This window comes from Eumetopias jubatus, unplaced genomic scaffold (genome assembly GCF_037043125.1).
Source record: "Eumetopias jubatus isolate StellerSeaLion01/CBP00866 unplaced genomic scaffold, mEumJub1_p1.0 scaffold_13, whole genome shotgun sequence".
Lineage (NCBI taxonomy): Eukaryota > Metazoa > Chordata > Mammalia > Carnivora > Otariidae > Eumetopias > Eumetopias jubatus.
The window spans coordinates 51,303,530-51,325,418 of NW_028274819.1; the positions used below are offsets into that span (position 1 = coordinate 51,303,530).

The 21,889-nt window shown below is 49.9% G+C and overlaps 1 protein-coding gene across 3 annotated transcripts; it reads right to left on the reverse strand.

Moving 5' to 3' along the window:
• Positions 1-1,669: 1,669 nt before the first annotated feature.
• CCKBR (cholecystokinin B receptor) lies at positions 1,670-12,602 on the reverse strand. Of its 3 annotated transcripts, none has more exons than XM_028116883.2 (5): positions 12,386-12,602; positions 3,891-4,142; positions 3,490-3,742; positions 3,018-3,190; positions 1,670-2,839 (listed from the first exon to the last, which is right to left on the reverse strand). In XM_028116883.2, the coding sequence occupies exons 1-5, from the start codon at positions 12,534-12,536 to the stop codon at positions 2,301-2,303; spliced, it is 1,368 nt and encodes a 455-aa protein (XP_027972684.1). In that variant the 5' UTR covers positions 12,537-12,602; the 3' UTR covers positions 1,670-2,300. The 3 variants fall into 3 exon arrangements, with proteins under 3 accessions (XP_027972684.1, XP_027972685.1, XP_027972686.1); XM_028116884.2 differs by lacking the exon at positions 12,386-12,602 and adding an exon at positions 4,696-5,510; XM_028116885.2 differs by lacking the exon at positions 12,386-12,602 and adding an exon at positions 4,226-5,472.
• Positions 12,603-21,889: the final 9,287 nt, after the last annotated feature.

A 21,889-nucleotide genomic window follows, 5' to 3' on the forward strand; every position in this document is an offset into this window, starting at 1 on the left:
TGTGCTAGGTTCTGGGCTAGCCCCGGGGGCACAGGCTGAGGCTGGACTTGGAGCCCTGCCCCCCAGAGCTTTCCACTGCCATCTGGTGGTCATCAGGAGCCCAGCTGGAGGGGCTGACTGGAGAGCCGCGAAGACAACCTCCTTCAGAGTGCTGCAAAGCCTGTGAGCAACCCCACTTTCACCCCTGGAAAAGTTGGCATGAGAGAGAAAGGCCCAATATCTGCCTTCAGCAAGTCAGACCAGCTGGGATTCTATTTTTAACCAGCACTGTTGTCGTTGACAGCTCGGAATGCCTTCTCCCTCCTTTTCTTCCTGCGTCCTGCCTCTTGCAGCCCAGGGCCCTGTAGAAAGGATGGATGAGAGCAGCCTCAGCACTGGTAAACAGAAGACCACTCTCCTTTCACACTGTCCTTCACTCCATCTGGCCTCTGTCCAGCTTAGTTAGTGGGCAGAGTTAGAGGTGGTACTATCTGTGAGGTTAGTGAGGCTTAAATCTCAGGGCTCCTCACAGCACAGGCACCTTCCAAGGCCCTGGTCAGTGTCCTAGCAATTTTCTATTATTTTTCATAAAAAAAGGGCACCCGGTTTTATAAGCTCCAGGCCTCACAAAACTTGGGTCTGCCTCCTGATGGCTTCTTTCCCATCTCCAGCTCAGTGTCTACTTTAAAAGGATTTTTTTCTGTCTTGTTATAATTTATTGTATGACTTTGAACAGCTTTCTTTCCTGCTCTGAGTCTCAGTTTTCCCATCTGTTACAAGACTAAGTGTCAAGAAAGCCTCCCAACATATCATACTTCTGATTATCCATGTGTGTTCCTTGGTGAGGGCATCTGTTCTTCCCTGTCATCGTGTGTGTGGAGGGATGATGTTGCTGTCTCTGCCTCTTTCTGGGGCTGCATCAGTCTTACAATCAAAAGGGCGCCAGGCTCCGGGATTCCTCCTGTTCAGATCCAGCATCCGCCTCCCCGCTTTGTTGCTTCCATGGGCAGAAACTTGGCCAGATTCTGATGCCAGAGAAGAGTGCATTAAAAAGGTCCCACTCTTTAGCTTCTGTACACCTATCATGATCTGAACCTTGGTGTTGCAAACACACATTGAATAAACCAAGTTTTATTATACAGTATTACCTCTTACCATTTCAATAAAATTTTAGTAAGTATCTATTAATATAGTACCTTAGCAGTGGCATGGCTTCAGGAGACTATGCTGAGGAATCGTGATGTATCATGGAGAGCCCACCCCCATCCCCAGCTACCTGTATGACCCTGGTGTTTAGGTGAGTCCAGGATGACAACCCAGAGAGAATACCCACATCCCCTTCGAGCCTCAGACCATGGGCCTTTTGGCAGGGGGTCACGCACAGGAGTGAGCAGCAGGAAGAGGGACCCCATAGGGAGGATTCTACAAAATCCTGTGCCCCTAGGGGCGCCTGGGTGGCTCAGTCATTAAGCGTCTGCCTTTGGCTCAGGTCATGATCGCAGGGTCCTGGGTTCAAGCCCCACATCGGGCTCCCTGCTCAGCAGGAGGCCTGCTTCTCCCTCTCCCACTTCCCCTGCTTCTGTTCCCTCTCTTGCTGTGTCTCTCTCTGTCAAATAAATAAATAAAATCTTAAAAAAAAAAAAAATCCTGTGCCCCTCACCTGCCCCCCGGAAAAAGTCCAGAAAGGAAGTTCAGGAGGAAGCCAAGTCATTTTTATTTCTTGAAGAGTTTGGGTGAGGGATGAGGGGCAGGGGCATAGTATTGAACTGGAAAGGAATGAAGGGCCTTTTCAGTGCAAAATGGCCTGTTGGTCAGGGCAGTGTGAGATTATGCTGGTTGGTATTTTCAGTGCTGAAATGGGGAAGAGCACTGTGAGGTCAAACTGGGGGCAGCCTGGAGCATCTCAGGAGTCAGTACCTTGCCAGGCTCCGGAGCCCTAGAGAAGCAGTGCCATCACCATGTGTGTATGAGAGAGAGGCAGGCCAGCCTCTCTGAGTTTCCCCTATGTACGGAGAGTCCATTGCTAGGGCTGCTGTGTGTATGTCTAAGGTCAGTGCCATGTTTCTGTGTGCCAGGCTCAGTCCCATATCAAGAGTGTGCCTAATTTCCTATGTGGCAGTCTGGTTTGTTTCTTTTGTGTCAGGTAAGCCACTTGTGTGTTTGGGGGCGGGGGTGTGGGCGCACCGGTGCATTGGGATTAGTCCATGCTTTTGGGTGTCGGTCTCTTATGTCAGTGGGTGTGTGTCTCTCGTGTGTCTGGATGGGTCCCTGCTTGTAGGAATGGGTGTGTCCTGCCTCAGCCTCCACTCCCCCTCTACCCCTCAGCCAGGCCCCAGTGTGCTGATGGTGGTGTAGCTCAGTCTGGAGAGGGAAGCAATGGAAGGGGTGGGAGGGTCCTCATCGGGAAGAGGTCTGGGGCGAGCTCGTGGAGGCCTGGGGCAGCAGCGGGCACACGTCTCAAGGCAGGCCTGGCGAAAGCGACGGTGCATGAAGCAGTAGACCAGGGGGTTGACACAGGCTGAGGCGTAGCTCAGCAAGTGGATGAAAGAGATCGGCGCTCCTGAAAGTGCGCGGTGTGCACCAGAGCTGTCGAAGGCACGCCACGTGTTGGCACTATACAGTGGCAACCAACACAGGAAAAAAAGCACAACGATCACCAGCAACATCCGCACCACGCGCTTCTTAGCCAACAGCTTGGCCTGGTAGGGCCGGGGGCCACATCCTGGCCCAGGAGTGGGCGCAGTCAGCGCGGACAGCTCCAGGGTCTGCCGGGAGCGCGGAAGCTGCACGTAACAGCCATCACCATCCTCGCCAGACAGCCCATTCTCGGGCAGGCAACGCCCATTGGGGTGGGCAGGACCTGGGCACAGAGAGTGGGGTGTCAGAGCAGCGGGCTGAGCCCTCTCGACTTCCGGCCCCACCCCACCAGACCCTGTTTCCTGCCTCCTTGCCAGCTCACGCTCCTTTCTGCTCCACCCACTCCAGGCCCTGCCGCTTCCCAAGGCCAGGGGCGGGGTGCGAGGCTGGATTTCACGCACCAGGTGCCGCTCCACTCCGCAGCCCTCCTTGGCTTGGGCCTCGGCTCTGGCTCTCCTTGTCACGGTCTTCGTCAAAGCGAAGTCCTAAGCAGAGCTCGCGGGAGATGAGCCCGTAGGCCACAGCCATGACCACACCCGGGACGAAGAACAAGAGCAGGAGCAGCAGGACCGACCTGCAGACAGAGCGATCAATCACACGGGTATCCGTCCGCCTAGACTCCCAGACGGAGAAGAGCCAGGGGTTGTTCCTAGGGCTGGTGACCAGGTCCCTGAGGTAGAAGTAGGATTTGGGGGAGCTGCTGGGAAGGGCTAGAGAACTGGGGAGCGGCCCCAAATGGGAATCCCAGGGTGCTGGGTGCGGAAAGGTAATCAGAGGATCAAAGCAGCCACAGGAGGATTTTGGGTACTGGTAGGAAGCAGCTGATGGAGACGGAGAAGGGCATTCCCAGGAATAGGTAATGGGCCCCCTCACCAGGTTTGGCGGACGCGCGCATTGGGCCAGCGATGCACGCACTGCAGCACACGGGCCCTTCCTGCTGGCTGTACGGCGGTGTACACCGGGTAGGGCACCATGAGCAGTCCAGAGAGCATCCACGTGGCTATAATCACACGAGCCGCGTGGGAACGCGTCTGCCACACGCGTGCCTGCAGCGGTCGGCAGATGGCACTGTATCGCTCCAGGGCGATGGCCACGAGGCTTAGTGTGGACACACTCACAGACACCCCTAAACAAGGGAAGAGGAAGGGGTCACTTAGGAAACTTGTATTACACACTCAACCAGCGTGATTTTCTCAGGCCCCGCAGGGAAAGACCCCCGTGTATGGCAAGGACTTTAGGAAAGGAGGGCGGGGGGCGGGGGTTGTCTCACCTACCCATGAGGTAGGAAACCGCCTTACAGACGACTGTGCCAAAGATGAACGTGCCCATGAGATTGGGCAGCAGGGTGAAAGGCATGCAAGCCACAGCCAGCAGGAGGTCGCTGACTGCCAGTGAGAGCAGGAAGGCGTTGGTGACAGTCCTCAGGCGGCGGCTCAGTCCCAGGACCACGATGATGAGCACATTTCCTCCAACGCTCATCAGAAAGATCACTGCGTAAAGGGTGACCCTAATGGCCAGCTCCAGTTCTGGGGGGTAGGAAAAGGGAGAGGTGGCAGCAGGGAGTCTGGCTCCCACTCAGCCAGACCCTCCAAGGCCGCTTATTTCCTACCTTGGCCACCCGGCCCGGTCCCTCTGCATCCCAGGAACACCTCCTCCCAGGCAGTGCGTGGTGAACTTGAATCCTTCAGGCTTCTAACCCCTTGAGGCTTAGTGAGATTGACCTGACTCCTCCTCTCCTTGAGAAAGTCTGTCTCTTCTCAAGCTTTGCTCCAAATGGTCCCTTCTCTTTAAGCTAAACTTCTTGAAAGGATTATTTGCATCTCCTCATTCACCCCTCAGTCCATTACAGTCCAGTGCCCCATCTGTCTCCTCCAACACCATTTGGACACTTCTTCCCGAGATCACAAAGCTTTAACTGCCAAATCCAAAGGTCTCTTCTCAGCCTATTCTACTTGATCTCCCTGTAGTATTTGGCACAGTTGACCACCCACTACCTTTTGAAACACAGGTCAGGTCATGTCCTTATTGTCTAAAAACAAAACAAACAAACAAACACAAAAAAACACAAAACTCCTTCACCTGCTCTGTGCTGTCTGCAACCCTCTGGCATGTCTTCCAGGTCCTCTGAGAACTGTCTTCTTCCTCCTCTCGCCTCCTCTTGCAAAGCACCCACTTAAGCCACTGGATGACTCAGTTTCTTGAAGGCATCATGCATGCTCATGACTTCCTCCCTTGCTAACATTGATTTCTCAGCCTGGAATCTTCTTTCACAATACCCTCCCTCCATCACAAACTCATTTTCTGTATCTGGTAAATTCCTATTCACCACTGCCCTTCAAGACCCAGATTAACTGCCCCCTCTTCTGTAAGGCCTTTTTAGATGCCTCATTTGGAGTTAATCTCCCCCTCTCTGACCCATGCATATTTCGTAAATACCTATTAGAATGCTTTTTCTTTTCTGCCTTGTATTTTAATTATCTCCAAACATTCATTCTCACTCAACAAACATTTACAGAGCACTCCCTTTATGCTAGGTGCTGGGGACAAAGAGATGAACATGACAAATTCCCTGCCATGTGAGAGCCCATGGTCTAGAGGGAAACTTGGATATATGACAGATAAGTGCCACACAGCATGATAAGGAGTGAAGTTGAAGAATATACAAAGTGTTGTGGAAGCTCACAGGAGGAACACTAGTGTTGCTGGGCTAGACAGAGGGCTGACTCTATTCATTTGTGTCATTTCTTTTGGGGGATGGATTCATCTTTGGGCCTCTATATCACAGCCAAGCCGACCCAAACAAAATTGAATTGAATTTAACTGGACTCAGTCACTCAAACCCATGGCCTCAGCATGAGGGAGACTAGAGCTTGAAGGGAGAGGGGGCAGGGACAGAGCCTTCCAGGTTGTGCGGAAGGAAGGGCGCAGAGGGGCAGTCCCCCTTCTGCAGCCCCATACATTGACTCTTGCGTTAGCCCCTGAATTAAACTGTTTTCATAACAATAACCAATTTATTAAAAAATGGTTGTAGGCATGAGTGCATGCTGTTTACAAGAGATCCCTAAACAGAACCCAGCAGTAACATTACTTGCTCAGATCACACAACTAAGTAAGGTGCTGAATCAGAATGGCAGCTGGGTCTCCAAATCTCTAAAATGCTTTGCCTCCTACTACTTCCTCAGCCCTCTGTCATTCATCATGCTGCCTCCTTCTCCCAATCAAATCTCAATCTCAGTGCCTCTTTCCGCCTCTCTCTACTCCAGTGTGGCAATCCTCGCTGTTTTATGTTTAACTCTCTATCTCCTCCACTGGACTCTGAGCTTCTTGAGGACGGGGCAATGGCCATCTTGTTCTTCAGCATATCCCTGGCACTTAGCATAATGTCCTGCACATAGGAGGTGTGCACACATGCTGGCTAATGGATTTTGAGTGAATCTCTGTCACTTTCCACACAAATGTACCTGCTTTGTCCTTCCCCATTCATGCTTCACCTCCATGCCTCTAAAGCTCCAGCACGGCCTCTTCTCTCTGCCTCTGTTTCTCTAGAGACGCACGTAACGCTCTCCAAGGAAGGTTTATGTGTAGCAAATCTGAGGGGTGTGTGTGTGTCTGTGTGGGTGAGTAAAGAACATTTATGAGGGAGAGCTCTGTCAGAGAGGTCCTTGGACCCAGAAAAAGAGCTGGTAGTCTATCCTGTACTTTTTGTGTCTCCTTCCAGTCCACTGCTCTTCCCACTCCCCACCCCTGCCCCTTTCCTTAATCTCTCTAGTTCTATCATCTGTCTCAGATCCTTCTCTGGATGTCTCTTTTCAACTAGTATTTTTTTTTTTTTAGGATTTATTTATTTATTTTAGAGAGTGGGGAGGGGCAGAAGGAGAGGGAGAGAGTATCCTTAAAGAGACTCTCTGCTGAGCAGGGAGCCCAAGCCAAAGCTGGGCTCTGTCCCAGGACCCTGAGATCATGACCTGAGCTGAAATCAGTAGCCGGCCGCTTAAACAAATGAGCCACCCAGGTGCCCCTTCAACTAGTTCTTGAATCAATAACCACACCTCAAGTTGGTTGAGCACTCTAAAGTATAGAAAGCACCTTTCTCATTTGTTCATCCAGTTGATGTGTCCCATGTGTGTCTTTGAACTTGGTGGTGCAGAAAGATGAGACACCGTTATGAAGTTCCCAATTTGCATGGGTCTCCAGAAAATAGAGTCCCAGTAAAATTGCCACTTTGCTGTTTTGCTGGGCATTCCCAGCTATTTACCTTATTTCCAGCCACCACTATCCCTCCAAGTCTTTGCTGTTGAACAGTTAGGAGATGTGAAAAAGAAATCTTAGAGCTAGGAATCTGGGGAGAGGGAGGGAGGGATAAAAAGCTAGAGCACAGGGTTTTTAGGGCAGTGAAACTATTCATATGGTACTATGGTGGATAAATGTTATTACACCTTTCACATTTGTTAAAACCCATAGAAAATATAACAAAGAGAGTGAACCCTAATGTAAACTATGGAATTTAGTTAATAATATATCAGTACTGGGTTATCAGTTGTAATGAATGTTACCTTAATGTAAGATATTAAAAATAGGGGAAATTGTGCCTTAATGTAAGATATTGCCTTAATGTAAGATATTAAAAATAGGGGAAATTGTGTGTGCGTGTGTGTGTGTGTGAGAGAGAACTTCTTGTGCTTTCCATTCAATTTTTCTGTAAACCTGAAACTACTATAAAAGTCTATTAGTAGGGTACGTGGGTGGCTCAGTCTGTTAAGCCTCCAACTTTTGATTTCAGCTCAGGTCTTGATCTCAGGGTGGTAATTTCAAGCCCTATGTTGGGCTCCATGCTAGACATGGAACCTACTTCAGTATATAAATAAATAAATAAATAAATAAATAAATAAATAAATAAATAAATAAATATTGGTTTTCTCAAAAGTCACAAAAAAGCAATTGGAATGAAGACTTGTGTGTGCGTTTCTGCCTATATGTATGCATCCATGTGCATTTGTGTGGTGGAATAGGAGTGATCACAGTGGCTTCAACAACTAGGAACTTACAGTAGGGGTGGGAGAATGGGAGAGGCACCTTATAGGTATTAGTGCCTTGATTACCTGTGGGCATCATTCTGCTGAGCCAGAGAACTCAGAAGACCGTGACAGTTCATTTCTGCTTCTGGGGTCTAGAGGATCTGCATTTGTTCTGTCCAGATGATGGCAGAGAACGTATGAGCACAAAAATCCAGATAATGTGCCATAAAACAAAAATCAGGACTTTATAAGAAATAACACTGAAGCTGCTGATGCCTCAAATCCTGCCTTCCACTGGTATGTTGGATTTGGTCGCCCATGAACAACGACATCAAGGTAATACCCACGTGTCTGTGGTGAGCATGGATAGCATGCAACTGATTTAGGGATAATAGCGGGGCAAATGGGGATATCCGAATGTCAATGGATACTAACTGAGGGAGCAAAAATAATATGGAAGGATTTGTTGGTAATATCAGAGTGAAAATTGGGTAACACTTTAGTTTTTGTGATAGATAATATCTGGGTGGGTGAGAGTAATACATATCTTTGTGGACAAGGTCGGGCAAAGGTAACAGTTACGTGTCTGTAGGTAATGCATGATGGAGTGTGGGATACATGTAGGTTAAGATAGTATCTGATCAAGTGTTGTAACATTTGTTCCAATTTTATTATAGGTGCTGCTGAAGTGAGCAAGAGCAAGAACAGTTGTAACATTTGAGTGAACAAGAGTGATATCTGTAGATATGTCTGTGGATAACATCTTGTTTTGTAGATAATATCTTCAGAAAACATGGATTACATCCAGAGGTCTGAATGTGAATGGGGGAGTATCCAAATGATGATGGCAGTAGCTGAGTAAGCAGAAGAAGTATCCAAGTTTCTGTGGGCAATATTTAAGTGGGTATGGACGTGAGATGTTAACATGTTAAGATGTTAAGTGAGATATGAATCTGACTGAGTACAATAACTGAGTGCCTGAGCGAACACAGGTAACATTTGAGTCTTTGTGGGTAATATCCGAATGTGTGAGAGTAACATCTGTGATTTTATGAGTAATATCTGGAAAAGGTTGCTTAAGTGACCACGGGCAATATCTATGTGTGGATAATAAAACAAAAGCAAGTGTGTTTGGTGGATGAGTGACATCTAAATGACTGTGAGCAATGTTAAAGTAACCGTGGGTGACATCTATTTTTCTGTGGGTAGCAGCCGTGTGAGCATTAGCACTCAGGTCTGTGTGGATAACATATAAGACTAATGTAGGTGGGGCGCCTGGGTGGCTTAGTCGGTTGAACGTCATGGCTCAGGTCATGATCCCAGGGTCCTGGGATCGAGCCCCGCATTGGGCTCCTTGCTCAGCGGGGAGTCTGCTTCTCCCTCCCCCTCGCCCTCCCTGTGTGTGTGTGCTCTCTCACTCTCTCTCTCTCAAATAAATAAATCTTAAAAAAAAAAGACTAATGTGGGTAAAATCCACATTTCTACTGGTAACACTGGAGTGAGCCTGGCTAACATGCATCTTTGGGGGTAATATCTGAGTGAGTGGCTAACGGTCTTCGTGGGTAACTTCTGACTGCCTGGGTAACAGCCAGCTAACTCTGTGTGGATAACAACATCCAGATGAGAAAGGCCAGTTCTAGCACCTGTGCTCTCAATCACTTCATGTTCTGCTTTCTCAGGGTCCCCTGCTCCGTTGACTATCCCTGCTCTCTGCTGTACCTTCAATCTTCCTCTTTCTTGGCCCATTCTGCATCAACATTTAAAAAAGACTCTTGCCTCTACTGCACACACATCGCCCCTCAAGACAACTTCCCCACCGCACACACCCCACACTACTGCTAGCACTATCCTGTTTTTTCTTTGCCTCTCTTTCCCAACCAAACTTCTGGAAAGTTTTGTCTACACACCCTGGTTCACTTCTCAGAACCTCCTTCCCCACTGTCCCAAACTCAACCCACTGTAGTCAGACCTTAACACCCATAACTCCTCCTTGTCAGGAGTTCCTCGTTACTGGATCTGAAGGATCTGTTCTGTCCTTATTCGACTTACATCGGCAGCATTTGACATCACTTATCCCACCCTGCTTGAAATCATTTCCTTGTCTTCTTGTCGCTCTGATGGTTTTGTCATGGACTCTCCTTCCTTCACTGGCTTTTAAATATCAATCTTCTTCAGGATCTTGCCCCAGGACCTCTTTTCTTTTCATCCTACACAGGCTTTGCATGGTTTTATCTATTCCCATGGTTTCCATTACCTCCTGTAGGCAAAGACCTTTTAGGTCTGTATTTCCAGCTGGTACCTCTCCCCCGAGTTCCTGACCACCAGATTTGACAGCTCACTGGCCAACCCCACCGGGGTATCTCACCAGCATTTAAACTCAGTGCGCTCCCAATTGAATCTATAATCTTCTCCTTCAAACCTGTTTCTGTTCCTTTGTTCTCCTTCTCATGATATAGCACCAACATCCATCCAATTTTCCAAGCCAGAGACCTAGATGTCATCCCTTGACCTCTTCCTCCCTCTCCATTTCTAATGAATCACCAAGTTCTGTTGTTTCCACTTCCAGAAGTGCCTCTCAAATCCACCCACTTCTCTCCATCCCCACTGCGAATACTTTAGTCTAAGCCCACTTCATCTTTCACCAGAGTAATATAATAGCCTTCTAAAGTGTCCCCCACCCCCCACCTTTCATGTCTTGTACTCCAATCCATTCTCTACACTATAGAACTAATCCTGGCTGTACTACAGAGCCTTTCAGTAGTTGCCATTGACCTCAGGATAAAAATGCACTCTCCTGGGGTCACCTGGGTGGCTCAGTGGGTTAAGCGTCTGCCTTTGGCTCACGTCATCCTTTCGGAGTCCTGGGATCGAGCCCCTGAGTCATCGGGCTCCCTGCTCACCGGGGAGTCTGCTTCACCCTCTACCTCTGCCCTTACACCCAGCTTATGCTCGCTCTCTCAAATAAATAAATAAAATCTTAAAAAATAATCCACCCCCTTAGCCAGGTATATGAAGCTCTTCATAAACCCTCTAGGCTGGTCTTCATCCTGAGTGTTCCTTTTTCCTCTCTTATGGTGTGTGTTTCAGGCTCTCAGAAACTGACACACTGAAGGAAAGTATCCCAGATTTAAACTTTGGGTGCTTAATCATACTGTTTCTCTACTTAGAATGCTTTTTGCCATTCCTGCCCCTTCACTTGTCTGGCTCTCCCTCATCTTTTTGATATTTATTCAGTTACTCCTCGGGAGGCCAACTTCGATTCCCTAGGCTAAGTCTCCTTTTCTGTGTTCCCACAACCTTCCTAAGGCACAATCCCACTTTGTGCTGCAATTCCCTGCTTACTTGTCTGTCTTTCCCATTAAACTGTGAGCTCCATGAAATAGGAACTGTTCGTTTTGGTGCCTAGCACTATCTCTGGTTCAATAAATATTTCTCGAATGAAAGAATCTAAGTGAGAGTGTGTAACAACTGGTCTGAGAGAACATTCATTATTTTGTGGGGTAAATACTCAAGTTAAAATGTATTCCCATTTTCCCTTCTTGAACGTGGAATAATTTCCTTATGCTCAGCACTGCTCCCTCTCTTGGAATGCCCCTCCTTCCTTTTCTGCCTACTGAACTCCCAACTTCAAGATCCAGCTCCCGGGTTCCCTCGTCTAGGAAGTTCTTGGGTTCCATCTCCTTTGGGTGCCCACAATTCAGACCCTCTCCTGGGACTTCTCATGCTGACTGTTATTTTCCCACTGGTTTGTCTCCCCTTTGCACTTGACTATGGACCAATGAGGGTCTGGACTGGGTCTGTTTCATTCCTGTGTCCCCAGCACTTAGCCCAGCTACAACAGTAGTGTCCAGGAGACATTTAAGGAAAGAAAGGGTGCAGGAAGGGAAAACATATATTGTGAGCTGGGTTATCAAGAAAATGCGGCTGTTGGCCCGTGGGAGGAGTGAAAGTCATTTTGGGGACTGAGTAAGTGGAAGCAGTGGGGGTGGGGGGGATGGTACAAGGGATAGGAGACAAAGGGCGAAGCCAGGCTCTAAGAGGAAGAAACCTGAGGAGAGGCAGGTTGGAGAAGGGGCTTGGAAGGGACTTGGAGACAGAAAGAGGGGACAGTGCCTTGATTAGAATTCCGACCTTGGGAGGCAGGAAGATTTGAGGAGTGAAATGGAGACAGGCAGCTCTAGGGAGCAGCCCCCAATGTCCAGCCTAACTCAGGTGTGAGGTTCTCTTTTGGGAAGGCTCAGGGTTCGCGTGGGGGACCCAGGAGATTATAACTCTAACTTCCCATTTAAGCCTTCCATAGTGCTCCCTCCCTCAACCAGCCCTCTTCTTTTTCCCAGGCTTGCCTGCTTTTCTCTTTCCTTCCCCATTGTGGCTCTGTGAACTGGATCTAAAAGGAAGAGAGACCTGGAGGCTAGGCAAGAGGAGGTCCTTGCTTTCTGACCATCTGTGTCTAGAAGGGGGCTCTGTGTTGGGGAGAGGGCTGTGTGTGGGGGTGACCAGTAGCTCTGGGTGCGGCCCGGAGACCGGGGTGTGAAGGGGCTGTGATCAGGTGGTGTGAAGCTGTGATGGAGTTTTTACGAGCCGTGGGGGGTGGGGGAGGGCAGAAGTGTCGGGGGTGGGGGGAGAGCTGTTTGGGGACTGAGAGGGAGTACCGTGAGGGGATGGTGTAGGCGTTTGAGGAGGCGGGGGGGGCCTCTATCAGTGTGGGGTGCAGCGAGGAGGAGCTGGTGGAGGAGGTTTAGGGGGGCACCCACCTCGTGTCCCGGCTCCGCGGATGCGAGGGGGCTCGCAGCTGAGGTTGCCCGCACCGCTGCTGTTGAGAAGGGCCCCACCCGGGCGGCACAGGGAAGCCCCCGGCCCGGGTCCGGACCCCTGCGCGCTCCGGTTCAGCTTTAGAAGCTCCATTGCCCCAGCCCAGCCACCGCCTCCCTCGGCTCGGCCGGGCGGACTCCCGCGGCGGCTCCACCTGCTCGCGCGGCGGTTCGGGCGGAGGCTCCCGCCCCGCCTGGTCCCCGCCCCCAACCTTGGCCCCTGCCCCGCCGCTCCTCCTCTGTTTGCCCCGCCTAGGCTCGCCTCCCTCCCAGGCTCGTCCGCCTCGGTCCCGCCAGGTGACTCTCCGCCCCCCTCCCACGCTCAGGACTTCCACGCTCCCCTCACCCACCCGGACTGTCCTTCAGGCTCGCCCCCTCCCTACTCTCTCTGGTCTTCTCCTAGAGATTTCCTTCCCGCCCACTCCCCTTCACCACCGTCCCGGTTCCGCGGAATTCTTGGGAGTGTGTGTGTGTGTGCACGCGCGTGTGTGCGTGTGTTGGCGAGGGTAGCGGTGGGGGTTACGGGTGGATGGAGGGGTGGCGGGGAGGGGAGGTTGCAGGGTGGGGGGGAGGAGGGTCAGAGAGGTTGCGTGGGGCGCGGCTGCCGTGGGATCTAGCATTTCCCCTGGTGGGTCAGGGGACGTGGGGGTGGCATTTAACACAGTGGCATCAGCCGCGGGTTACTGTACTATGCCGCAGTGGCTCCAGTGACGGCGACACTATCGCTATACAGTCCCCTGTATCTCCTCGCCAAGGGATTGGGGTAGCCCCTGCATCTGCCCCCACACCCTCCACTTCCCACCTCGGGGCCCAACACCCAGGCTTCCACCCAAAGCTCCCAAAGAACCCTCCGCAGCGGGCAAGGACGGCGAGGGGGTTGGTGGCGGCGGACAGCATTTGTCCTCGAGGAATCTTGGCGCGCAAGAGGGCTTGTGCGGAGGAAGAGTCTGACTTGGGTGTGAGGGCAGCTTGGGTAGCAGAACAGCTTAGAATAAACGGGGGAGGGGTGGGCTGATGGTGGGGTTTGGTGCCAATCCCGGCCCAGCACTGGCACAAGAAGGAAGGAGGCGGCTGGCTCTCGTGGTCTCCAGGCAGCGCCCACCCTCAGCGACACATTGACGCTCCCTGTTTGCTCTCCCTGGAGGTGGAGCAGCCTGTGTGGGGTGTCAGGTTCCCATGAGAGGGGACCGGAAGGGGACCAGATCACTGGGGTGCAGCGGGAGAAAAGCTAAGGGGGCATGCACAAGACTGAGGTGGTGGGTTCAGTTCCTCGGGCACGACTTGCCTTCACTAATATTTCAGCCCTGCTGGCTATCCATTCTTCTCCATTCCAAGGAAACTCCAACATGACCTTGAAATTCCACTCTCCCGCCCCCAGCAGTATCTGTTGGAGGTGGGGGCATCAGGCAAAGAGCAGATCAGACTGTGAATGAGGACTGAGTTTATGGGGAATACGGAGAGCCCTATCCAATTTGTCTTTTGGAGAGGACCTGCTCCCGAGGGCCCTGAGTTTATAGGTGCTGGGGCACTGAAGGAGGATTTAGGCCTGAGGTGGGTGGGGATGTTGTCACCTGTCTCCCCCCACTCCCCTCCTCCTGGCACTGCCTGCCTTCCCCATCAGAGTGCCCTGGACCAGAAGAGCCTGATTTGCTGTTTGTTCAGCTCCAGCACAGGTGGCACCTCAGATAACCTGCTGGACTTTTCCCACATTGGATGACGGTGGGGTGTGGGGGCGGGGAGCAAAGGAAATGTAGGAGAGAGAGAGAGGAGTGGAAATAGGAGTAGACGGGCATTCACTTATTCAGCAAAGTATGTGCCAGCTATAGGGCTGTGTGCTGGTTGTCTGATACATTCCGTGCCCGAGTAGCTCCCACTCTCCTGGGGGACAGTTAAGCCAACGATTACAGCATATGGTTGGACGTGCATCTGAGAAGATGCACAAGTCACAGATTTAGGAATCAGCCTGGCTGCCTTACTCCCTTGTGCTCCTTCACCTGTAATAGAGCCTGTGACAAAAAGCCCAGCCTCCTCTCCAAATACGAGGGATTTATTCTTCAGCTGCCGAGAAGCTTTGGGAAGTCAGTCCTCAACTGCCAGCCCCTTGGGGAGTTGGCTGAGCCGAGGAAAGCCCGCTCAGGCGAGGTCATGTTCCCTTCCTGAGGCATCCTGAATCCAATGACTGCTCAGCACAGAGGTACAAAGGTTGAGCCTTCTCACCCCAACAGAGGACAATGGTGAAAGACGTGCACGGCTGTTCACGGGGTTGACCGAGGCCTTTGTGGGGATGGAATCACTGCTCCGCTTCTCCCTTCACCCTGTCCTTCTTTCATCCTTGCTCTCGCACGAATGTTGACTCCAAGAGCACTCCTTAGTAAACATCCTCCTCAGTAATCTCTGTCTTAGACTCTGCTTCCTGGGGAACATAACTGCCTCCCTCCCATAGTCAATCAATCATGAAGTCCTGTTGATTTTAGCCACTGAGTGTTCCTTGACTCGGTCTGCCTACATCTGCACCAACATCATCCCGCTGTTTCTTGCATTGCTCTCCTAGCTTCTTCAGTGGTCCACCACCTTTTACTGATGCCTCCTTACATCCCTCCTCCACCTTAAAGCCAGAGTGATATGTGCAGAACACAAATCTGATTGTGCCACTCTTCTGACCTTTTCTTTGGGAATAGAGAAAACCTTTTCACAGAGTCTTTGAAGCCTGTGTGGTCTGGCTCCTATTGACCTCTCTAACCACTTTACTTCAAGTCCCTGTGCTTCCTGTTCTCTTCCCTGTAGACACACTGGCCTTTCTTTAGTCCCTTTTTTTTTTTTTTGATATATTCAGCCAATTACATGGCTTTTGCATATGGTCTCTGGAAATCTTCCTTCCTTATCTAATTAACTCCTGCCCCTCCTTCTCCTCTCGGCTCAAGGTATCAGCATTTCTCAGGGACGTTTCTCCTGGCCTCCCTTCCTGTGGTAGGCGGAATTATGAAATGGCACCCCAGGATTCTTGCTCTTGTACAGTCTCCTTCCCTAGAGTGTGGGCAGAACCTGTAAACATGATGAGATGCTACTTTCACGATTATGTTATATGACAAAAGAGATTTTGCAGATGTAATTAATGTTACTAATCAGTTAAAGAGATTATCCAATGCGTCTTAACCAAGTCACAAGAATTTACTCCAGTTGGCAACAGAAGGGGAAGTCAGAGAGAGTTGAAGAAGGAGAAGGATTTGACACACTGTTGGCTGGCTTGAAGACGGCTGGGGCCACAATGCAAGGGGCTGTGGCTGGCTTGAGGGAGGAGCAGGGCACAGAGCAAGTACCTGAGAATGACCTCTAGCTGAGAGCAGTCCCTGGCTGACAGCCAGCCAGAAAATAGAGACTTTACTCTTAAAACCACAAGGAACTAGGTTCTGCTAATGACAAGAATGAGCTTGGAAGTGGTATTTTCCCCCTAGAGAACCCAGAAAAGAATTTCATCTGGCTGACACCTTGACCTCAGCCTGATGACACCCTGAGCAGAGGACCCAGCCGTACTGTACCAGACTTCTGGCCCACATGCCTGCGACCTAATAAGCGGATGTTGTTTTAAGCCTCCAAATTCATGGTAATTTGTTGTAGTAGCAATGGATAACTAACACACCTCTCAGTCACAGGAAGTAGCAAATACAGACCCTTGCAAGCCACGCAAGGAAGAAGTGGAAACGCTGGAAATTTGTTAAGATTTAAAAAGATTTGGAGTAAATACCACGGCAGCTGGTGTGGAGAGCAACTTTGGCGGGGGGTGGGGGGGGAACCCGTTGAGAGTCCATGACATAACACAGGTGACAGATGATAGCGGCTTGAGTTAAAGTCATGGAGGCAGTGGCAAGGATGGATCCAGGAGCTATTCAGGAGGTAGACAGAATTTAGAGGATGCTTCCATGTGGAGGATGAGGGAGAAGGATGAGATTAAAAGGAATTAACTTTCTGGTAACTGGATAGGAGCTGTTTGGTGATCACCTACTCTGTTCAAAGCACATTACTTTTAATCCTCACCAAGAACTATACATTTTCAGTCCAATATGATTGATCACTATTTTAGCTGAAAAAACTGTGGCTCAGAGGGAGTGAGTTTAAGTAACTTGCCCAAAGGCACAAAACTACTAGGTGGAAAAGTTACAATTCAAAGCCAGGGATTTTGGACGTCAGAACTCAGGTGCTTGTACAATGATGCTTCCAAGAATGAGAAAAAGTTTTACTAAATTTCTCTGATCACCTTCTTTCTCTCATTTTACACACTAGTTTTTCCAATGTTTTTGGACTTGTAAAATCTCTCATGTCTTCTCCACCCCGCCCCTCCTCCCCCCCGCCACCACTCACGCATACCATCCTTCACTCACAATAAATAACCCGGCCTCCCACTTCATAGAGAAAATAGTAACCATCAGACAGCAACTCCCACCAGTGAATCTGTTCCACTTTGGACATGGTAAGTTTCAGATGCTTATTAGACATCTAAGTAGGAATTCCAGTAGGAAGCTGAATATACAGGTTGCATAGGAAGTAATGCAAACCATAGAATTAATGAGAGTGTGTTAAATAAGAAGAAATGAGAAACCAGGTTAGAAGTCTGGGAAAGACCATATTTAAAGGCTGAATAGAGAAAGGCCAGCCTGGGAAAGAGACCAAGAGGAGCAGACAGAGAGCTGGGAGGAAGACAAGGGGAGGAAGCCATCATAAAAAAGGAAAGGGAAAACTAAAGAGAAAGGAGAAGGGGAGGAGAGGGAGAGAGGGAAAGAAGGAGAGAAAGGAGAGAGGGACAAAGAGAGAGAGAGAAATTAATTAATTTCTAATGCAAGATTCCTGAGAAGGCAGGGAGGTATGGAATCCAGAGCACGTGTGGAAGGTTCTAGATTTGGTAGGAGTAGAGACTCAATTGTAAGAGGAAGTTAGAAGAGAATAATTATAGATGAAAATAAGTCATGGCTGACCAGCTAGCAACTATTATTTCCTAGACGCCTTGGCAGCTAAGTGTGGCTTTATGACCACGTTCTGGACCGTGGCTGTGGGTAGAAGTGAGATAGGAGAGGAGTGGACTGTTTCTTCCTCCTTGCCCTTTCCTGCAGGTTGAATGTGAATGTGAGGGTAAGCCACCTTCAGTCATGCCATGAGGATAACACACTGGGGATGGCAGAGTGATAAGATAGTAGGAGCCTGGGTCTCCTATACTCAAGCGGTTTTACTACCCAGGTTCTCTTGTATGAAAAAGAAACTGCAATCTGAAGGCCCTACATAATTTTCCTTCTTGTCATAGCAACTTGTTTTGTATCTTAATTAACATAAGAGGTGCATAGATTTAATGGGAGCTGTTATCTTATATTTTCTATTTTCTCTGTGAAGTTGGAGATCTGGTTATCAGTGAGTGGTGTGTGTGTGTGCGTGTGTATGAGTGGACAGCACTGAACTTTTAGTAGTCAGGATGGTTTAAGAAAACTGTATAAAATGGGAAAGGGGAAGTGGATGCTAGGGGAATGTAGTAAGATAACTAGGGAAGTGTTGAGGACCCACTTAGGGGTTGGTGACCATGAATTTCTAGTAGTATCAGTTTCTCCAGCAGAGCTCAGATAGTTGGATGCAAGCATGGATACTGTTGATTGTTCGGTTCATCCAAAGCTGAGATTTTGCCAGTTGGGTGGGAGTGAAAAACAAAGGGACGAGGCCAAAATAATGGGCCATGAAATCCTAGCTGGACATGGAGAAGACAGAGCTATGAAGTAGGTAACAAAGTCTAAAGTGAGTAGGCTTCAGAAGGTGGAGATTTCAGCAGTGAGAAAGGGAAGAGAGTAGTGCAATGATCATATCAAGGTGGGTCAAGGAGCAGGGGTGTATTGAGAGTGAAGAAGCAGCACTGGTGAGCACAGAGGACCCCAAATCTGTGCACTGAACTGTGAAAGGAAAAGGAGCCACCCCTTTCTGCAGAGGGTGTACTATCCTCACAGGACTGCTGGTTTTAGTTAACATGGGAGTTGGGAGAATGTTCAAAGAAGCTGATGTTGGGAAAGGGGTTACAGAGGGGGAAACTCCTCTGAGAAGCTTTCCTGGGTTAGGTGCCTCTCCCATGTACTTCCGTAACACCTTGTATCTCTCATGATGGTAATTCTTACAGTTACATGTTTTATAATTGTCCTTTTGCTTTACCTATATTCCAGGGCTCTGACTCCTGTCATTCAGGTTCTCAAACCACTCTCCACACTATTCTCATTACTTGTTTGCTGTCTTTATGCTCAAGGAACCTTGAATTGCTTATAGTTTCATGGTGCATTCCATGTTGTTCATTGCCCTTGTACCTTGCTCATACTGTCCCCTCTAACTAAATGCAGATGCGCAATGGGGAGGTGAGGGGCCAGAAGGTGGTGGATATAGATTGTTTCAAGAAGATGATTTATAAGAGGAAAAAAAACTCCAAGTAATAGGTGGAGTGGAGAAGGGGGAATACTTTGGGCAGAGGAGGGTATGAAAATGAAGTGCTAAGAGGGTGGAAGATCATTTCTCAAAATCAGGAAACTCCATCTCTGCCAGGGATTAACTCAGCCTTTAGGGAGAATGGGATTGCTCAGGATCAGGAAACAGGGGACTTTAGATCAAAGCAAGGAGGGAACTGCAAAGTCAATGTGGGTGACCAGAAGAAAGAGACCTTAACCCTCGTCCCAGAACAAGTCAGAAACCTAAGAGGTCAAGGAAGCAAATGCAGGATGTCCTGACAGAGGGCCAAGCTCAGTTCTGAGGGAAGTTGCTATACTGATTCAAGCCTTGGCCTGCCAAGGTTGTCACATTTTTTGGTTTCTGTGTGTGTGTGTGTGTGTGTGTGTTTTGAAGGGGAGTGCTGGCCCACCTAGCTTGACTCTTATAGCTAAAATAATTTACCTCTCCCTTGGGGAAGTCTCAATCACCTAGCTACTGCCACACTGGCTCAAGTGTGGGCACATGATCCTTCTTTCAATATTCTATATCACAATTGAGATAAGAGGGGCACGTTTAAACAACACTTCAGTAAATGTTCTGGGGAAACAACTAAAGAGGGGAGAATCTAGTGCCTAATGTACAGTCAGATAAACTGCTTTAGAAGGGACTGCTTCTTCTAGGGATCTTGCAGCTCTAGCAAATATCAGCGCTTTACCCAGGAAACCCAGTATTCACACACACACACACACACACACACACACACACACACAGTGGTGTGAGAGTGTGGGATCGACTCTGCCTCCACACCTCTGGCTCTGACACACACGCACAGCTTGGGTCCAGTGCTAGGAGAGGAACCAGTCACGGTGTAGTCCTTGGGGTGCCCGCTCGCCCACCGGCTCAGCCCCTCCCTCTGTGGCTCATTAGGCTGCCTTCTCCCCACATCTTTCAAGGCCTTCTCTTGTCTGCATTTCTGTGATGTGCAGCTATGTTTCTGTGCTGAGCTCCTGCCCACACACTCCCTGCCCACGTAGGAGGCTCTTCTCTTGGGATAATTAAAGAGGGAGCAGGCTGAGAAGACAGACATGCTGCCGCCAGAGCAGGCAGGGATGTTGGTCAGAGGAAAGCAACCAGGGGCAGGGCCACCTTCCAGAGTCTGGGGCTTGTGCTAGGGAGAGCTGAGCACACACACATAGGGGCTGGCTCTCACTGAGAGCTACCCTTGGCTTCAAACATGGCCTCTCGTGGGTAGGCCAAGAGGGGCCTGGATCCCCCAGGTCAGGGCCTCATTTGAAAGCTAAAAGAGCCACAGGAAGCCTCACTCAGGAAGTCCCAGAGAGAGGGCTTCCATGAACACACCGGAGTTACAAGCCTGTGGGGCCCTGTGGCACCTGCTGGTGAACAGCAAGGTTGAGGACAAGCCAAGATAGTGAAACCGGAAAGGCAAGGCCAGACACAGAGAGGGCCATGCATGTTGGATGAAAAGCACAAGGATTTTTCAAGCTGTAGGGGAGGGCAGTCCTGAATACTCCTGGCCGTTCGGTAGTGCTGCCCCCAACGGGGCTGCCTCTGGCTCTAACTTGGCACAGCTTCCTCTGTAATGGCTTTTGGCATCACCGCTGCTGCATTTTAGTCTTTGCTAAAAAATCAAGAGTTTTTACAAGCCAGTTGAGACCACGATTCTGCCCCTAAGATTCCATTTCTTCCTGTCCCAAAGATTCTCGTTCTCCTAGCTTTACAAGGCCTGGGCAGGAGGTAGAAGGAGGGGAGGGAATGGGAGCCCTGCGCCCTCTGCTGGCCAGACCTGGCAATGCCAGGGCAGGCCGGAGGCCCAGGGCTGAGCAGGGCCACACCCCCTGTGCCCCAGGGCCTCAAAGTCACAACCTCTGCCGGAGGGGTAGGAATAACGGGCACAGCTACCATTCATTATTAAGCAGTTGCTACTTGTCAGGCACTGGTAGGCAGTTTACAGTCATTATCTCGTTTACATTTTGATTCTCCAAGTATTTCTTTCGACAACCCTGAAAGATTGTGTAGGAGGCTGAGAGTCCCTAGCTGGTAAGAACTAACATCTGACTCGGATTGGCTCCAAGCTCTTTCCCAACTGTTGTGCTTTTAGGCTAGCCTCTTACTTGCCCTGACTTGGGTCTTGACTCTGACCCGCACTCTAACCTGGCTTAACCATCCTTCTCTGATCTGAGCCTCAAGCCAAACCCTAGCTTCAGCCTCAAGCTAGTACCCACCCACCTTGCTTCCTGCTCCTGGCTCCTAGTGTTTGCACTGGATCTTTCCTTGGGTTGGATGGTCCTTCTCCCTATGAATCTGATTTCTTCCCAAGCTTGATACTTAATTTCCATCTGTCTCTTGGGAGAGCAGCCAAACTCTCAGAAAGAAAAAGATGAGGTAGGGAAGCCCGCGAAGCCTCTGTGTGTGGGGGTGGGGTGGGGTGGGGTGGGGTGGGGTGGGGTGGGGTGGGGGGGGTGGGTGTAGCTAACTGGGAACATTGAGGAGGAGTGTACATCTCCAATCTTAGTCAGGCCAAGGTGTCCTGAGGTTAGTGATCCCAGAAGAGACGTGGGTGAGGCCCTAGGTCCTGTGGGAGGGAGAAGAGCTAAGCTAGAAGTCGCTGGGCTCTCAGCAGCAGAGTTTTGTAGGAGAATTACAGCTCACCCCTCTAGGAATCTAGCAGCCCCTCCAAAACTTCTGCCCTCCTCCCACAGCTGCGTGGGGGCAGCTCTTCTCCAGAGCACTGGGTGGTCCTTTGTCTTTGGTTGCAGCCCTGAGATGAACACTTGAGCACACTGGGCAGGCTTGCTGGTGATTCACAAGCTTTGCTCTGCACTACCAGCTTCTTCTCCCCAGGCTACCCCCAATATTGCTTGCAACAGTCATTCTTAAGAAAGGCGGGAGCTTGCCTGGCCTCAGCCGCAGCTGAGGCAGGCCCTTTACTTATCTCCCTAAAAGAACCAGCAAGGCAGACCTAGGTTTTATTCCATGTGACTTGGGACC